The sequence below is a fragment of the Cydia pomonella genome, chromosome 2 (genome assembly GCF_033807575.1).
Source record: "Cydia pomonella isolate Wapato2018A chromosome 2, ilCydPomo1, whole genome shotgun sequence".
Taxonomy (NCBI): domain Eukaryota; kingdom Metazoa; phylum Arthropoda; class Insecta; order Lepidoptera; family Tortricidae; genus Cydia; species Cydia pomonella.
The window spans coordinates 7,440,282-7,454,597 of record NC_084704.1 but is presented as its reverse complement, the minus strand read 5'-3'; the positions used below and the strand labels follow the sequence as shown (position 1 = coordinate 7,454,597).

The following is a 14,316-nucleotide window of genomic DNA, read 5'->3' as shown; positions in this document are numbered from 1 at the left end:
AAAGTTGGGGCTCGAATGTTACTCGCGTCCGCAGCAGTTACCTTACAGGTACTACGTATCCCCTGGGTTGAAGTTGCCAAACCAAAAGGCAAATAAATAACAGGCAGGAGAAAATCAGTGATGGATTCATCGTCATAATCTCGGCAGTTATGTGGCAGCGAATGTCACTTATTTTATCACGGAAATTGACAGATGCAGCGGCAAAAACAACGTCGAAGCAGTAATGTCGCAACAGTAATGCAGCTGCAGTTGATTTACAAATGTCACCTTTATATAAGAAGTGCATACCAGTTGGATTGGATATATGTTAACGGCACCAATCATGGGACATTTAAGAGAAAATATGGAGTATTTTTTATGTTTCACCGACATCTGTAAAATTTCTACCGCTTTATGCTTTAAAAGTTGAATGTCCAATTCGTCTTTTATGTTTTCTATGTATTTAATGAAAGCTATTGCAATTGGTTTATTAACCAATTAAAACTATGGTTTTTTGCTCTAGTCATGGGATATATGGCGCCATTAATTTTCAAACTAACAAATATCGTTGAAAAATTTAACATAAGCAACTCTTGTTTATGGTAAAATGTTGCCAGCGATTAAAAACTGATGGTAAATACTTGTTTTACAGGATTTGTCTATACCATCCCATTACTGGTGCCTGTTCCATTATAGGGGTGTTTACTATAGTGGCACACTGCCTTAATACTCGTATAAACATTTTTTTAAACGTTTGCGTTTTGAACATATATTATATTCAATTATAATTCATAGATAGTCCCGCTAAAAGTTGTAATTTAATATAATTATGAGAAATACACCTATATAACATGAAGTTTATAATAAGATTTTGACTCTTCTTTCTTCTGTCTTTACGCATAATTACACTGCGCTTTGAATGTTTCAATTAGGAAATAGGTATTTCACAAAACTCTGCGTAGTGAGCGCCACTAGCACAGCACATACTGATGGCCTACCAGCCTACCACGGAATACAAAAATCGAAATTTCGCTATCCGCCTCTCTCACTCTTGTATATTCGAGCAATATAGAAGCACAGAACGAAATTTCGATTTACACGTTTCGCGATAGGTTCTCTGTAAACAAACCGCCTTGATGCATCAACTTTTCAAAAAACTGTTTAAGGCATAGTATGTATAAGTTACTTTGTGGTTAACAATATGTGCCATTGTTGCACTCTGGCGGTAGAATATTGCAGTAATACCCCTTATTAAAACAATTTTCAAATATTTAAATCTGAAAATAGATTGTGGCCGCGGCAAGAACTGACGAATTCTTTGTTATTCAAAAAAAACTTCGTAAAAACACATTAAATCTTCAGTTTACATCAATTAAGGATCTGATAATTTTCCTGTTTACACCTTCACCCTCGATCAATCGAATTCGATCTTTTTCTCTAATGCATTAAGGTTGAATTTCGTAGAAAGCGAGTACGATGACTACCGAATGAGCAGCAAACGTGTAACAAACTCAAATTGGGTTCAGTAACGCGAGAAGAGTTTAACTGTTGAGTTGGACGGGAATGTGTGGTGGAGTGGGATAAAGATTCGATTACATTACATACAGGTACGAAAACCACTTTAAAAGGTATTTGGAATAATATACTAACAGAATACAGGAAGAGTACGAGTAACCAGACTTTATTTATCAACATTAGAGTTAAAACAATGACATAGTGCACGAGATATGATATTTTTAATTACCTAGTTAATCATATGCCATATGTTAAAATATTTTTTAAGCTAATGCAATAACTACATGCTCTGTAGCGTTATTGATACCTACTCTGTATTTATTTTGTAGATATAAATACTAACAAGCAAGACTAGTGTAAAGCAGGAAATGACTAACCTAATCAAATCACCTCGGTTTTCTTAATTACTCTTGGCTAGGAGTTCATAGTTTATTGGGTTTACAGTTGCTAGCGAACAGAGTGTTACGTCTAAAGTTAGGTTTAGGAGGTGGGTCTAAAGTTAATCAATAAGGTGCAATCTCACATGAAATGAGTATCTATGAAAGTCCGTTTCAATTCAAATCCGATTTTTTATTATTATTATTATTGGGGTGTTGGGGGCTTTTGAGTGTCACGTCGACCAAGTAGTGATCTATTGTGGCGGCCCTTTAAAGTTCATTACTAATGCCCGTGGAATCAAGGAAGTTCCAGATTATTTGGGCCGTAATGTTCTTACCTCATAGGGTTGCAATACATGACGCCGTACTTCGTTTGACATTAGTGGTCTACAGGAACAGAGATCCGATTGTTTAATGTCCTTCGCAATCATATGTAGGTAAGAACAAAATAACACTTTGAAGAATTTTTCCAGTATTTTGCCATTGTTACAATAATTCAATTGGGCAGACCTAAAACAGCATGAAAGGTTGTTTTAGTTCGAAATGGTTCCACGTGACGGTACGTGGTGTACAGTTGCCATCAGATATATCGGAGCGGTCAAGGTACTTAAAAATATCTGAACATGCACTTTACCGTGTTGATATAGAGGTGTGTTCAGATATTTGTGAGTACTTGGGCCGCTGCGATATATCTGATGGTGACTGTACGGCGGATATATAATAAAATCAACTAAATCAATCTACGAACCTACATCATATTAGAATATAAGCAATCACTCCCAGCATCAAAGTCCCATCAACTGTAATACGTCAACCCTCTTCATCGTACTGCCTACAGCAAGTTTCTCCAAAGCCTCTTAGCACTTCATTTGTCACATATAGTCAACAACACAAGGCTGACAGCATTGTACAGTCGGCGTCGGAGCTATTACGGAAACACTTGATCAATTTCGTACCAAAACTGTGTTTCTGTAATAACGCTTACGCTTAAATATAATTCAAGTCTACAAAAGGGAAGCCATCACGTATTTAAATATTAAGCAAATAATTTTACGTGATCTGAATGAAATATTTCCAACGATATCATTCCGATTTTCGTCCCGCTTTTGATTTTTGACAGGCAAGGGCTTGTCGTTGAGATTCAAGATGGCGAAGACAATAAGGTTCCTTTTTATAGAAAATTACACATATAGCGCACGTGAGACGATTACAGAAATAGCGCACGGGAGACCAATACCAACTTACATTGTGATATCAAAATGATGTCAACCCCCAGTGCGTCTCGCTCGAACCACTACATGTACGGACACATAAATCATTTAGATATCACCATTTACATATATTAGGGGAGTCCGGGAGACTTGATCAGGTGGGAGCTAACCATTATATAAAGAAAAGTGTAAAAATAGAAATACTTATTTTTGAGCATGCAGTTGTCATGACGTCGTTAGGTGATATTGGAGTACTGATAAAATAAATAATTAATTTGGCACTTTTTTTAATACAATGGTTCAAGTCTCCCACCTGGACCAGACTGGATGTCTTTCGATACCCCCCGTCAGGGGGATATGAGGGGCCGCTTCCGCCTTCCGGCTGCGGCGGCTGTCGCGGGGACCTGGACCAGTCTCTCGGACTACCTTCATTCGTAAAGACGGCCCGTCGCCCGTTACGGGCACCAAGAATGGTGACAGTGACACACCGTGGTGCACGAATACGAGCCAAGCGTGCAGTCCAACGCAACTAGTTGCGACCAATCGCGCGCGTGATGCTAACTCATCAACCAATCGCGTTGTAGCATTCCACCGAGGCACAGTTTACGAGAATGTTCGGTCGGAATTATGTGAATTATCTTTACTTTTGAAATCTTTGGATATCACAATGTTAATTTGAATTGGCTTCCAAACTAATTATTGTACCTATACGAGAGTGCGACCGCTAATTTCAGTTGCGTCCAAGTTCTCGACTTGTGCAGGCATAAATTAAAAATACTTATAAGGTAAAATCGAATTTAAGGGATATACATAAGTTTCTGTAATAAATATATGATGGTGTGTGGGATACAACAGAATGATGGGGCTTCCAGCGTAATGTAAAAGCGTCTATTTTTGATGATTAAGAGTTTTTCATCACAATAACTGGCAAAGGCCTTCTTGATTGTTCAAAAACGAATGAGAAAGCTGCATTTTATCAACATGTAAGGCAAAGTAATCAGATGAAAATGTCGAGTTGTTTCCTTATGTTTAATGGTAGAATTGACTTTTACATGATGATTTTGAATAAGTAATACATTTTTTATTACGTTCATTTGAATTAGATTTGCTTTAATTTTTTTGGTATTCCTTAGTTAGTATTTTCTTCGTGTTGTTATGGTAAAAAAAATTGGGTTTCATTCGGAGGCAAAGTGCTGTCCCTTAAAAGTAAGGAAAGGCTTCATGTGATCATATCAGTTTTTAGGATCACTGAAATTAAACACCTGATTTACACAAAAATCGATTGTAAATAATAGTAATTGTCAGTTCACATTCTACTTTTTAAGTTTATGTAGATTATCACCTAAACATCACCATATTACAATAAATAGCTATAACCGAGCAAAGCTCGGTCGCCCAGGTACTAACTATTTATATTGTATATTTTCATAACGCAGCGGTGCGTCTGTCAGCTACTCTAACATACTTTAGAAAAGGGTGTTTCAAACACATGAAGCATTATTCTGAAATGGTTTTATTTATTTATTCATTGACAACAAACAGTACCGTAAATTACTCTGGATCTAAGAAAGAAAACCATTTAGGTTAAGTAGTTTCTATAATAAGTTAAGCTGAACTTAAGCTGTTACAACATGCAAAAAGATACTTATCTTCTCTATCATATAGTAACGGCATCAACTTATGTTTCACCCACGCACACCAAACTTATTACCAACCATTTCTCGAATATCCACATTGCAACGTAACTACATTCATTCTTCACCGCTATCTGACACTACAACCAAATTGTATGACACGTAATAAACTGCTTAGTATAAAATATGGTCGTCGAGTGTGATAGTTCCATTTTCACCATTTAAAGGTGAGCATCCACCAGATCTCTGTGCGAGGCAGCGGTGAGTTGCGCAAAAAAAAAAAACGATACTACCAGGTATACCTATTCTTAACTTTCTTGCCTGGCTCAGCTAAGATAAAGTGGATATGCGTTATTTTTAACATTCTAAACATTGTGAAAAATGTGTACGCCGGAGATTATTACGGTTTACTTGATCAATTTCGTACCAACTACCGTGTCTCTGTAACATAGATCTATGGATGCTTACGCTTTCAATATAACTGAAGTCTATAAAAGGGAAGCCATCACGTATTTGAACATTTCATGTTCAAACTCACTTTTCACTCGTTATTCCCCTTAACCATCAGATAAGAAAAATTCTTGCAACTCTCACCTGCATAAAGTTTCACAATTTACAACTTTGCTACCTAAGAACCCATCCTCGCTACGCTCCGCTTCTTCGCACGTATCTGTTGAAAACTCTCACAGAATTTCCCAGCTTCGCTATGCTATGTAACATCGCATCGAAGCCGCAGAGCACCAGTGGAAGCTCATCTTTAGATTTGGCATGTTGCCATAATTAGGAGACTTGGTGATGTCTTGAGTATTTATGACCTAGATAGGGTAAAAAGGTGGAGCCATTTATCATTGGCGATGAATGATGGCCTAGATCATATTTGTGTTAAGCCTGTTTGAAAATTAATTATTTAAACCAACCGGAAGTTAGTAAGTAGTAATAGTAGGGCTAGGTACATTCTTAATGCAAAATCACTGTCCAGTGATAGTTTGGTATGAATTTTTGTCAATTTAAGTTCGATTAGTTTTTTATAAAAAATAATTGTTTGTAGTTTTAAATTGTAAAACATTCATAATTTGATACTGTTCGTTTTTCAGCTAAAAATGGAATTCATTCATCGAACGATCTTGGTAATTATTCTAAGTTCCCTGGCTGAAATTTGTGCCAGTTACGAAATTCTAGTAATATTTCCAGAGCCCACAAAAAGTCATGGAATTTTGGGGGATGGCTATGTTCGAAATCTCTTGGATGCCAATCACAAGGTAAATAAATAATATTTTTTGAATGTTCATTTTCTTAACATTTGGTATTTTTTTTAAAACTAATACTACACTACACTATATATATATATATATATACGTTACTATATATATGTTTATACAACTATAATTACAACACACATTCTCAGATTTCTTGGATGTTTTTAGGTTACTTACATAACTCCATTCCCCTGGAAGGAATCACCGAGCAATCTGACGCAAATAGATATCAGCTCTAATCTGGAAACGTCTGGCGGTGAGCTCCAATATATTCATTTAACAAAAACTATTGAAGATTAAGGTTGCGCAGACTTTGTAACATACCTATGTTTTTTTTTCTTTTTATTTGGGACAAAAAACAGTAACAAACAGGTTTAGACACAGAAATAGAATACAAAGAATAATAAAGTGTGAGACCAACAACATCGTCTACAGATTACTAGATTACCTATTGATAAATCTAAAATATATAGCGCTAGGTAACAATATAAAGGATATGAAGCTAAGATTAACACAGCTACGGTTACAATATGGTTTATGGATACAGTAACAAATTAATATTTGTGACAGCAGAAGTAGTTTTGTATAGATACAGTTAAATGAGCGAGTAAAAACGGCAAGGCCCACCACAGGCAAGGTTTTGGGTTTGATGTCAAAAATATGCGGGTAGAATAATAAAGAAACTCGAGTATGATAGTGATTATACGAGTTGAATATTTTTGATCCCTCAGGGTCATCGAAAGTAACAATAAATCGTTTAAATTTCCAGAATATTTCCAGAACTTGACCATAGAATATCCGAATAACTACGAATTCCTGCAAATGCTGTCATACACGATGGGCCGGCTTGTTATCACCCATCCTGCAGTGCAGGCCTTCCTGAGGAAGCCCGACATCAGTTTCGACGTGGTGGTCGCTGAGTGGATAGACTCGGAAATGTATTGTAGGTAAAATCATATCAGGATGCCGACGTACCGATCACTCTATCTATATACAGGATTTCAGTTTAATATTCTTTACTGCTTATTTCTTACTTTGACACAACTTTAACTAGGGGATTGACACGGCTCTTAAACTGGGAGCAGGGCACGGGCACGTTTGGTACTTCTCACTCACTTAATTAACTATGGGAGGGAGTTGGTGCCTCAAGAGTACGTTTTATTAGGCCTAGACCAAGGTGCCGACGCGACCTAGGTGTATAAATAACTGGCCAGAGAATACTCAAGGTCCTCTTGATGTCGATCAAGGACGAGCGTAAATCGAGAGAGGACGCCAGCAATGTGACACTATAAGCCGATAAAATAATAGTAGTATATTTTCTTTCTTTGAATGTATAGTTTAGGTAAACTAACATGTAAATGCTCAACAGTTTCGCGGGCTACTTCTCAGCTCCCCTGGTCTGGTCTGTATCGACGCAGCTGCACTGGCAGCCAATCCGACTGATGGACGAGATTCCCAACCCCTCGTACTCGGCTGACGTCAACTCTGGATATCTACCGCCTTTGAGCTTCGTGCAAAGGCTGAAGGAACTTAATGTGCAGATTAGGAAGCTTTGGATATTACGGTGGGTAATAGTAAGGTCAGCTGCAGAGAAAAGGTACCCCCTTAGTATTGAAATTTGTATTCAGGTTACCTTTTGTCTGTAGCTGTACAATATGCCAGCCTTCACAAGATTTTATAACTGTTTTATAAAAGCAAACATACCAATACTACTAGTATTATATGATCTGTGCTCTCACTAAGCGTACTACTTGCATGGTGTATTCCAATTTCTATGAAGCTGCTTTGTATGACTTGCAAAATTTATACTTTTGTCATCACAGACTATGCAAAATACTGCAATGTTTAATAATTATAATTTTCGACTATAAAGACCTATAAAGAACTCGAGTTCGAGTTATATCTGAGATAAACGTCGAAAATTTATCATTGACTAATTAGTTGACATAATTATGCAATAATATACTTACCAAATTTTCCATTTCTGTTTTCCGAAGCGCAACTCGAAGCCAGCTTAGGCGTCTACTGCCTTCCTACTAATTTGTTTTTAATGACGTGCTGGCCTATAGAGAGCTTTACAACTTTAGTTCAAAGCGAGCATGAATTGTATAGATTAGAAACCGGAGAGACTCGTGTTTGCAGTTGTTGATTCAGTTGTGAACTACGCCCGGCTGCTGCCGGTGTCCGACCCTCGGCCATCTTTCAGCCACGCTCTAACTAGTTTTCGGATAAATACGTTAGAATTTCAACTAGGTCTAGAACGTCCCTGAGTTCGTATTGTTGGGTTTGTTTGTTGTGAATAACAATGTAGGTGGTAAAAGACCATTGAATAAACAGAAGTAGGGTACAATATTAAGCCGGCGTTAGCGCAAACGTTAATCTATTCGAAACATTCCCGAGAATAATATTCTCTTTTAAGCTTGAGGAAAGAAAGGAAGGTTTATTTTGATGTTCCACGACAGACGCATCAAGATTTATATTGATATTTACTATTTACGATCCGGGTGCGATTTGACGCAACATTTAAAGATCTCGACACAAAATGCCGGGATGATTCCCTTTTAATGGGTTCCGATATGGATTGTTATTAAACATGGGTATGTTAAATATGTTTCAGACACAAAATTCATCCTCTTGAATTAGAAATCTACGACACAATCTTTAAATCCGCTGCCATGACGACGGGTAGAGATCTCTTGCCATACGCAGATATTCCGAACAACTATTCAATGATGTTAGTTAACACTCATCCTTCTGTTGCAACGCCGTGGAGGGTGCCCCCGAGTGTAAAGGAGATAGCTGGTTATCACATAAAATTGCCGGTTGAGGATTTAGATGCGGTAAGTTAATTTATTGGTGTGTCAACTGTGAGTCCGGTATAAACAATAGTAGATTATTAACCAAGGGATGAAAGGCACCCAATTTCTGTCGAGATAGTTTGGCACTTGAACGCAGTGAGAGCGCCAATAGCCCGAGACTGAAATTATGTCTTTCACTCGAGTTAAACACTTTTCATTTCGAATACGAGAAAAGTAAAATACCTGTGCATTAAAAAAAACAAAGCTAAGTATAAACTTCATTAGTATTTCTTGAGGGTATTTTCAATTAAAAATTAAGATTAAAATATTATGGAATTGTACAACGAATACGTTTAACCGTTTTTTTTATTGCACATCATTAAAAAAACGTACTTAAGTACAGTGCACTAGAGCAGAAACGTATAATTTTCTGAACACTTTTTAGAATAACAACGACCCACTTTCAGAGATGTAAAATCTTTTCCATCTAAATCTTATCTTAGTATTCATCGTCAACATTATTCCACACCACTTTTATTCATTTGTACGCAGAATTTACAATCCATAATGGACGCATCAACGCAAGGTGTTATTTACTTTAGCTTCGGAACCACCAACTCGGGAAAGGACATGGAAGACGGGATACGCAGGGAAATTTTAGAAGTGTTCCGAAGCTTAAATCAAACGGTTTTATGGAAATTAGATGTACCCTTGGAAAATCTTCCGAAAAACGTACATTTGATGCAATGGGCTCCTCAGACTAGTATATTGAGTAAGTGCTTGTTTCGAATTTTAACGAGTTTGTGTTTTTCAAAGCTGTATAATTAAAGGTTATTTAAAATTTTCAGACCATCCAAATACTAAAGTTTTCATTACCCATGGCGGTCTTCTGTCTCTCATCGAAGCAATACATTTCGGGGTTCCCATGATAACGATACCGCATGCTGGTGATCAATATAGTAATGCAGCAGCTGCTGTTAAGAAAAGGATCGCCATAAAATTGGTAAATGGCCCCGGTTTGCCGTCAGAATTGAGAGATGCGTTGAAAATGATGCTTATGGATTGGAAGTAAGTGTATTTTATCTTCATACCACTTCGAACTATGTATGCCAAGCATAAGTTACACGGCGACAAAGACTGCCCATCTCGTTCTGGTTAATTATGCTGGAAGATTCTTTTTGTGCCATCAAGGGTTAGCCACTAACCGGTTAATCCTGGAGTAACCCTTGCCACTTGCACCATCCCACTTACCCGGGTTTAAGCAGTTAAACCGTTAACCCCGTGTCAAATTGTACTGGTAATCATGGTACATAACTCCAGGTTTAACCGGTTAACCCCGGGTTAGTAAAATGGTGCAAGCGGCGCTTTAAGTGACTAACTCAGGATTGGTCAAAGTCGCCCTTAAAGACAGGAAGCGATGATAGGTTACATGCCATTTATAAAACGCGACCCAGGGGGCCTATTTTTCGTCACTCGAAAAATTGTGGAAAACGGCGAATTGACATTTTGGAAATACGAGCAGTAGAGATTGGGAATCCAGTGGTATTGACCACTCGTTTTCAATTCCTTTAGTGGAATTTAAATGCCTAGTAGTGGAAATATATTGAAGAAAGCCATACGAAATCGAGCGCTCGAAATTCAAAAATCGGCCCCAGGTCTACCGTCCTTTAACTCCAGCAGTGGTATCATGGTCGCATTTTTATCACCTGTCATGCCATGCGTCACTTTCGCACTTACATACTTGTTAGAACGTGACAGGCATCGTGACAAATGATAAAAAGTCGACCATAATATCCCTACTGAGAAGTCGTTGGGATCAGGTTAGGGAGAGTTTTTTCCCCTACGAATGAAAAATGTTTTTTTTTAACCACGTCGGTGGCAAACAATCATACGCCCCGCCTGATGGAAGCAATCACCGTATGAACGCCTGCAACTCCGGAGGAGTTACATGCGCGTTGCCGAACCTTTAAAAACCTGTACACTCCTTTTTTGAAGAACCCCATACTGTATACCCTCGGGAAAACCTCGGCAGGGAGCTCATTCCACAGGCGGAGCGTCCGCGGGAGGAAATTCCTCTTTTGGATGATAACTTGCATTTCCAATTACACTAATTCACATTTCACTGCTTTTTCAGGTACCAGGATAACATGAAACGAGTGTCTCGCACGTACCGACACCGGCTTGTATCTCCAGGCAAGGAGTTGGTGCACTGGGTGGAGCACGTGGTCATCACTCGCGGGGCCACATACCTTAGATCCCCTGCACTCCTGGTACCTTCGTATCAAAAAGCGTACCTGGATCTAGCTGCATTAATTTTATTTGTTATTATTGTCATAGTCCTAATACTTTATTTCAGTATTCGTTGGTGTTTAAGAAGGATAAGGCAGAAATGTAACTGTAAACATTAAAATGGTTATTAACTTCGTTCCGAGTCTAATCTTAAGTAAACACTGCAAAAAAACATTGTGAATTGCATTATATTCGGATAATTCCGACTAATTCAAAATGTCGGCTAATACCGATAATCACCCATAATTCCATTAGACTTCATTTTTGGAATTACCCAACAATCCCAACATTCTGAACTTTTCGGAATTAACCCAATACACCTTACTATAAAAAATTTGAAAATGAAGGACAGATAGAATAAATAAAGACTACCTACTTGTATGTAAAACGCGGCGAACCAAACAAGGACGATTTGCAAAATAAAATCTCTCCTAAAACCTCAAGCTTAGGCTTGTGACACACAACACATAGCGTTTTGTCCCTTTTAGCAATATTTTTTATTACTCTTATCTCTGCATATGCTCATCTATAGATTTAATTTCTAAAAATCTAAATAGGCAGATATTAAACCTCTATCTATAGAATTGGGAATCTGTCGAAATCGGAAACTGTGACGAAAATTTGCTGAGATGCTAAATATTTGGTTTCAAAGTTCCATACAGAAGGGCAGGGGAGTGGAGATGATCATTTTGGTCAACTTATTTGGCAACATAAGGCGGGTTGAGCCAGGTGCGATTTGTGGAACAACAATTTGAATTTCTATTTTGAAAACTTTCTGCAATAGTGTAACCTTTTTAGCAATTAGTTCGAACTTAACTAAGAATATATGTTTACACCATTTATTACACAATATTCAGTTGATCAACAAAGAAAAAACACATGTCCGCCTCAGCGTACCTAGTGACATGATCTTTTTTTCAGTATGCAACGCAGTTCGTAAAGCCACCATTCACATGTTCGTATTTTTTAACAAATTGAATGTTCATGTCGCATCTTTTTTTTAAAAGATTTTCATTGCCGCAAAAAGTTTCACCATTACAATAATCACATTTATCTTTTGACGACCGATCTGGCCTAGTGGGTAGTGACTCTGCCTATGAAGCCGATGGTTCCGGGTTCAAATCCTGGTACGGGCATTTATTCGTGTGATGAGCATGGATATTTGTTCCTGAGTCATGGGTGTTTTCTATGTATTTAAGTATTTATAAATATTTATATATTATATATATCGTTGTCGAAGTACCCTCAGCACAAGCCTTATTGAGCTTACTGTGGGACTTAGTCAATGTGTGTAATAATGTCCTATACTTAATATTTATTTAATATTTATCTTTACATAGTTATCTTCTCTTGTGTGACAATCTTTTCCTGGATCGATTTCAATCTTCGCTTCTAAACGGTAACGTGCTTTTGCATTCCAAATTAACCAACGTTTGTGTTGTGTCGTTTTGAGACGCCCCTACTAGTTTCCGGGTACGGTTACAAACAAAAATTTATTTTTACTATCTAAATTTAAAATTATATTCGCTAGAATTTTCTGAAGTATTGCCTGTGCGGGCTGTGCGTGTCAGACAGTGATTGGTGTTGCAGATGTGTCAAAGAGCCAGTGATCCCATCTGAAACCTGACATCCCATGTGACCTTAAAATAGGCCTACCTTATATCATTGCAGTAAGGTTTTCGAATTGTCAGTTATCACGAAACACTGACAAACATTCAAACCACATGACAACTTGACCGATTGCATTTTCCCATTCCGTATTCTGACACAGCGGCTAAAGTCAACGCCGCTAGCGAGCGGCTCCGCTGTTTGACTATTCCGCTCTTTGATTGAGCTGGGCGCCATTTTGACTGAGTGAATGACTTGTTGACATGCTTCTGTCCATTTAGTATCGCATGAGACACAGGTCGCATGAGATAAACAAGGGTTAGGTATTAAATTGATCATTTCTTATTTGTACTACTAGTAATTATAATAAGTTGTTGGCAAAAATAGTACATTTCGATGCTAGTGCGGAAAGAATGACATTTACGCACGTGTATCGAACGACGTTTTTAATACAGTTGCGAAAAAATAAGAAAAAACAAGTACTTTTTTATGCATGTTCTAAACAATTAGACAGAAGCAATTGTAAATATAAAACATTATACTATTACTCGTATTACCTAAGTATCGTTATATTTACGATTATTTGTGTATCGTATATTTAAATTGTTTGAAAACGATATCGAATGTTGCCTTTAGAAACTTAAAACATTCTTGCAGTAAGAAAAAAACGCCTCTGCTTTGACAGGCGTTTCGGCAGCTATTCCGTTCCATTCAGATAACTTATTAAGAACGGTTTTTCAATATTCAATATTAAAAAATAAACGTGTTATAATGATGAAGAGGTAAGTAATAAAATATGAAATATGCTTATATTTATTATTTTTACATTAACAGTAGGTTTTTATGTTGATAACGACTTTTAAAGGAAACTAACATTAACACTAGATATCTCGGTACTCGTGGCGTAATGACATACTTTCCGCACTAGCATCGAAATGTACTATTTTGGTCCAAGCTTTAATCGTTGACTATACTTTTCTTTCCACAGGCAACTCGTGCTCATCGTGACAATTCTAAAAACCCCAAACACAATTAGGTTGCGTTGTTTATCACAAAATGTCTTTGGCCACCTTCTGTCTCCATTATCAGATCAGCTCGATGGTACCATAATATTGCATTGCCACCCAACTGATATATGTTTGCAAATTTTTAGCTTCATCGAAAACCGGGAAATGGGTCAAATTTAACTTGCTTTTAAGATTTGACCCGTACTTCAAACATACATTTACATTGCAAGTTAGTAAATAAAAGCTTGTAAAATGAACTTAACTGTTCTAAAACAAAATATATTTTTTAACAATACATAGATTTTATCAGTACTAGGGTTAGTCGGGCGATATTGGTGACATCAAAAACCAACGCTTGAAACGTGTTACATTTTGCTGAGCCCCACCCGCAGCATAATAGTCGATTGTCCTGGTACATCCAATGTGGCTGACGTTATCGTTGCTATCGGATACCAGCGTGAAATATTATTACATAAAGTTATGTATTCCTAGTCAAACCGGAAGATGACTTCAATTTCCGTATCGGCAAAGATTTGTACATGAAATTGGCTCCGTATAAACTTGACGTTCCGTTTATTCTGTATATGCATATATGTACTAGCAAGTACTAGTAATAGACTTGTCTTATCCAGAGATAGCTCA

At 37.4% G+C, this 14,316-nt stretch overlaps 1 protein-coding gene across 1 annotated transcript; it reads left to right on the top strand.

The window, feature by feature from the left end:
- The first annotated feature begins 449 nt into the window (after positions 1-449).
- On the top strand, positions 450-11,757 carry LOC133532653 (UDP-glucosyltransferase 2-like). The gene is made up of 9 exons (XM_061871414.1): positions 450-1,586; positions 5,811-5,975; positions 6,141-6,228; positions 6,742-6,919; positions 7,342-7,536; positions 8,590-8,812; positions 9,323-9,542; positions 9,619-9,838; positions 10,905-11,757. Exons 2-9 carry the CDS (start codon positions 5,817-5,819, stop codon positions 11,176-11,178), a joined length of 1,557 nt encoding a protein of 518 aa, XP_061727398.1. The 5' UTR covers positions 450-1,586; positions 5,811-5,816; the 3' UTR covers positions 11,179-11,757.
- The last annotated feature ends 2,559 nt before the right edge of the window (positions 11,758-14,316 follow it).

What these genes read in the sequence shown, in the direction of transcription:
- LOC133532653 (XM_061871414.1), top strand. Translation starts at nt 5,817, where the DNA reads ATGGAATTCATTCATCGAACGATCTTGGTAATTATTCTAAGTTCCCTG. An exon ending in TCTTGGATGCCAATCACAAG is followed by an intron (nt 5,976 to 6,140) that starts GTAAATAAATAA and finishes GGATGTTTTTAG; the next exon opens with GTTACTTACATAACTCCATT. An exon ending in GACTCGGAAATGTATTGTAG is followed by an intron (nt 6,920 to 7,341) that starts GTAAAATCATAT and finishes AATGCTCAACAG; the next exon opens with TTTCGCGGGCTACTTCTCAG.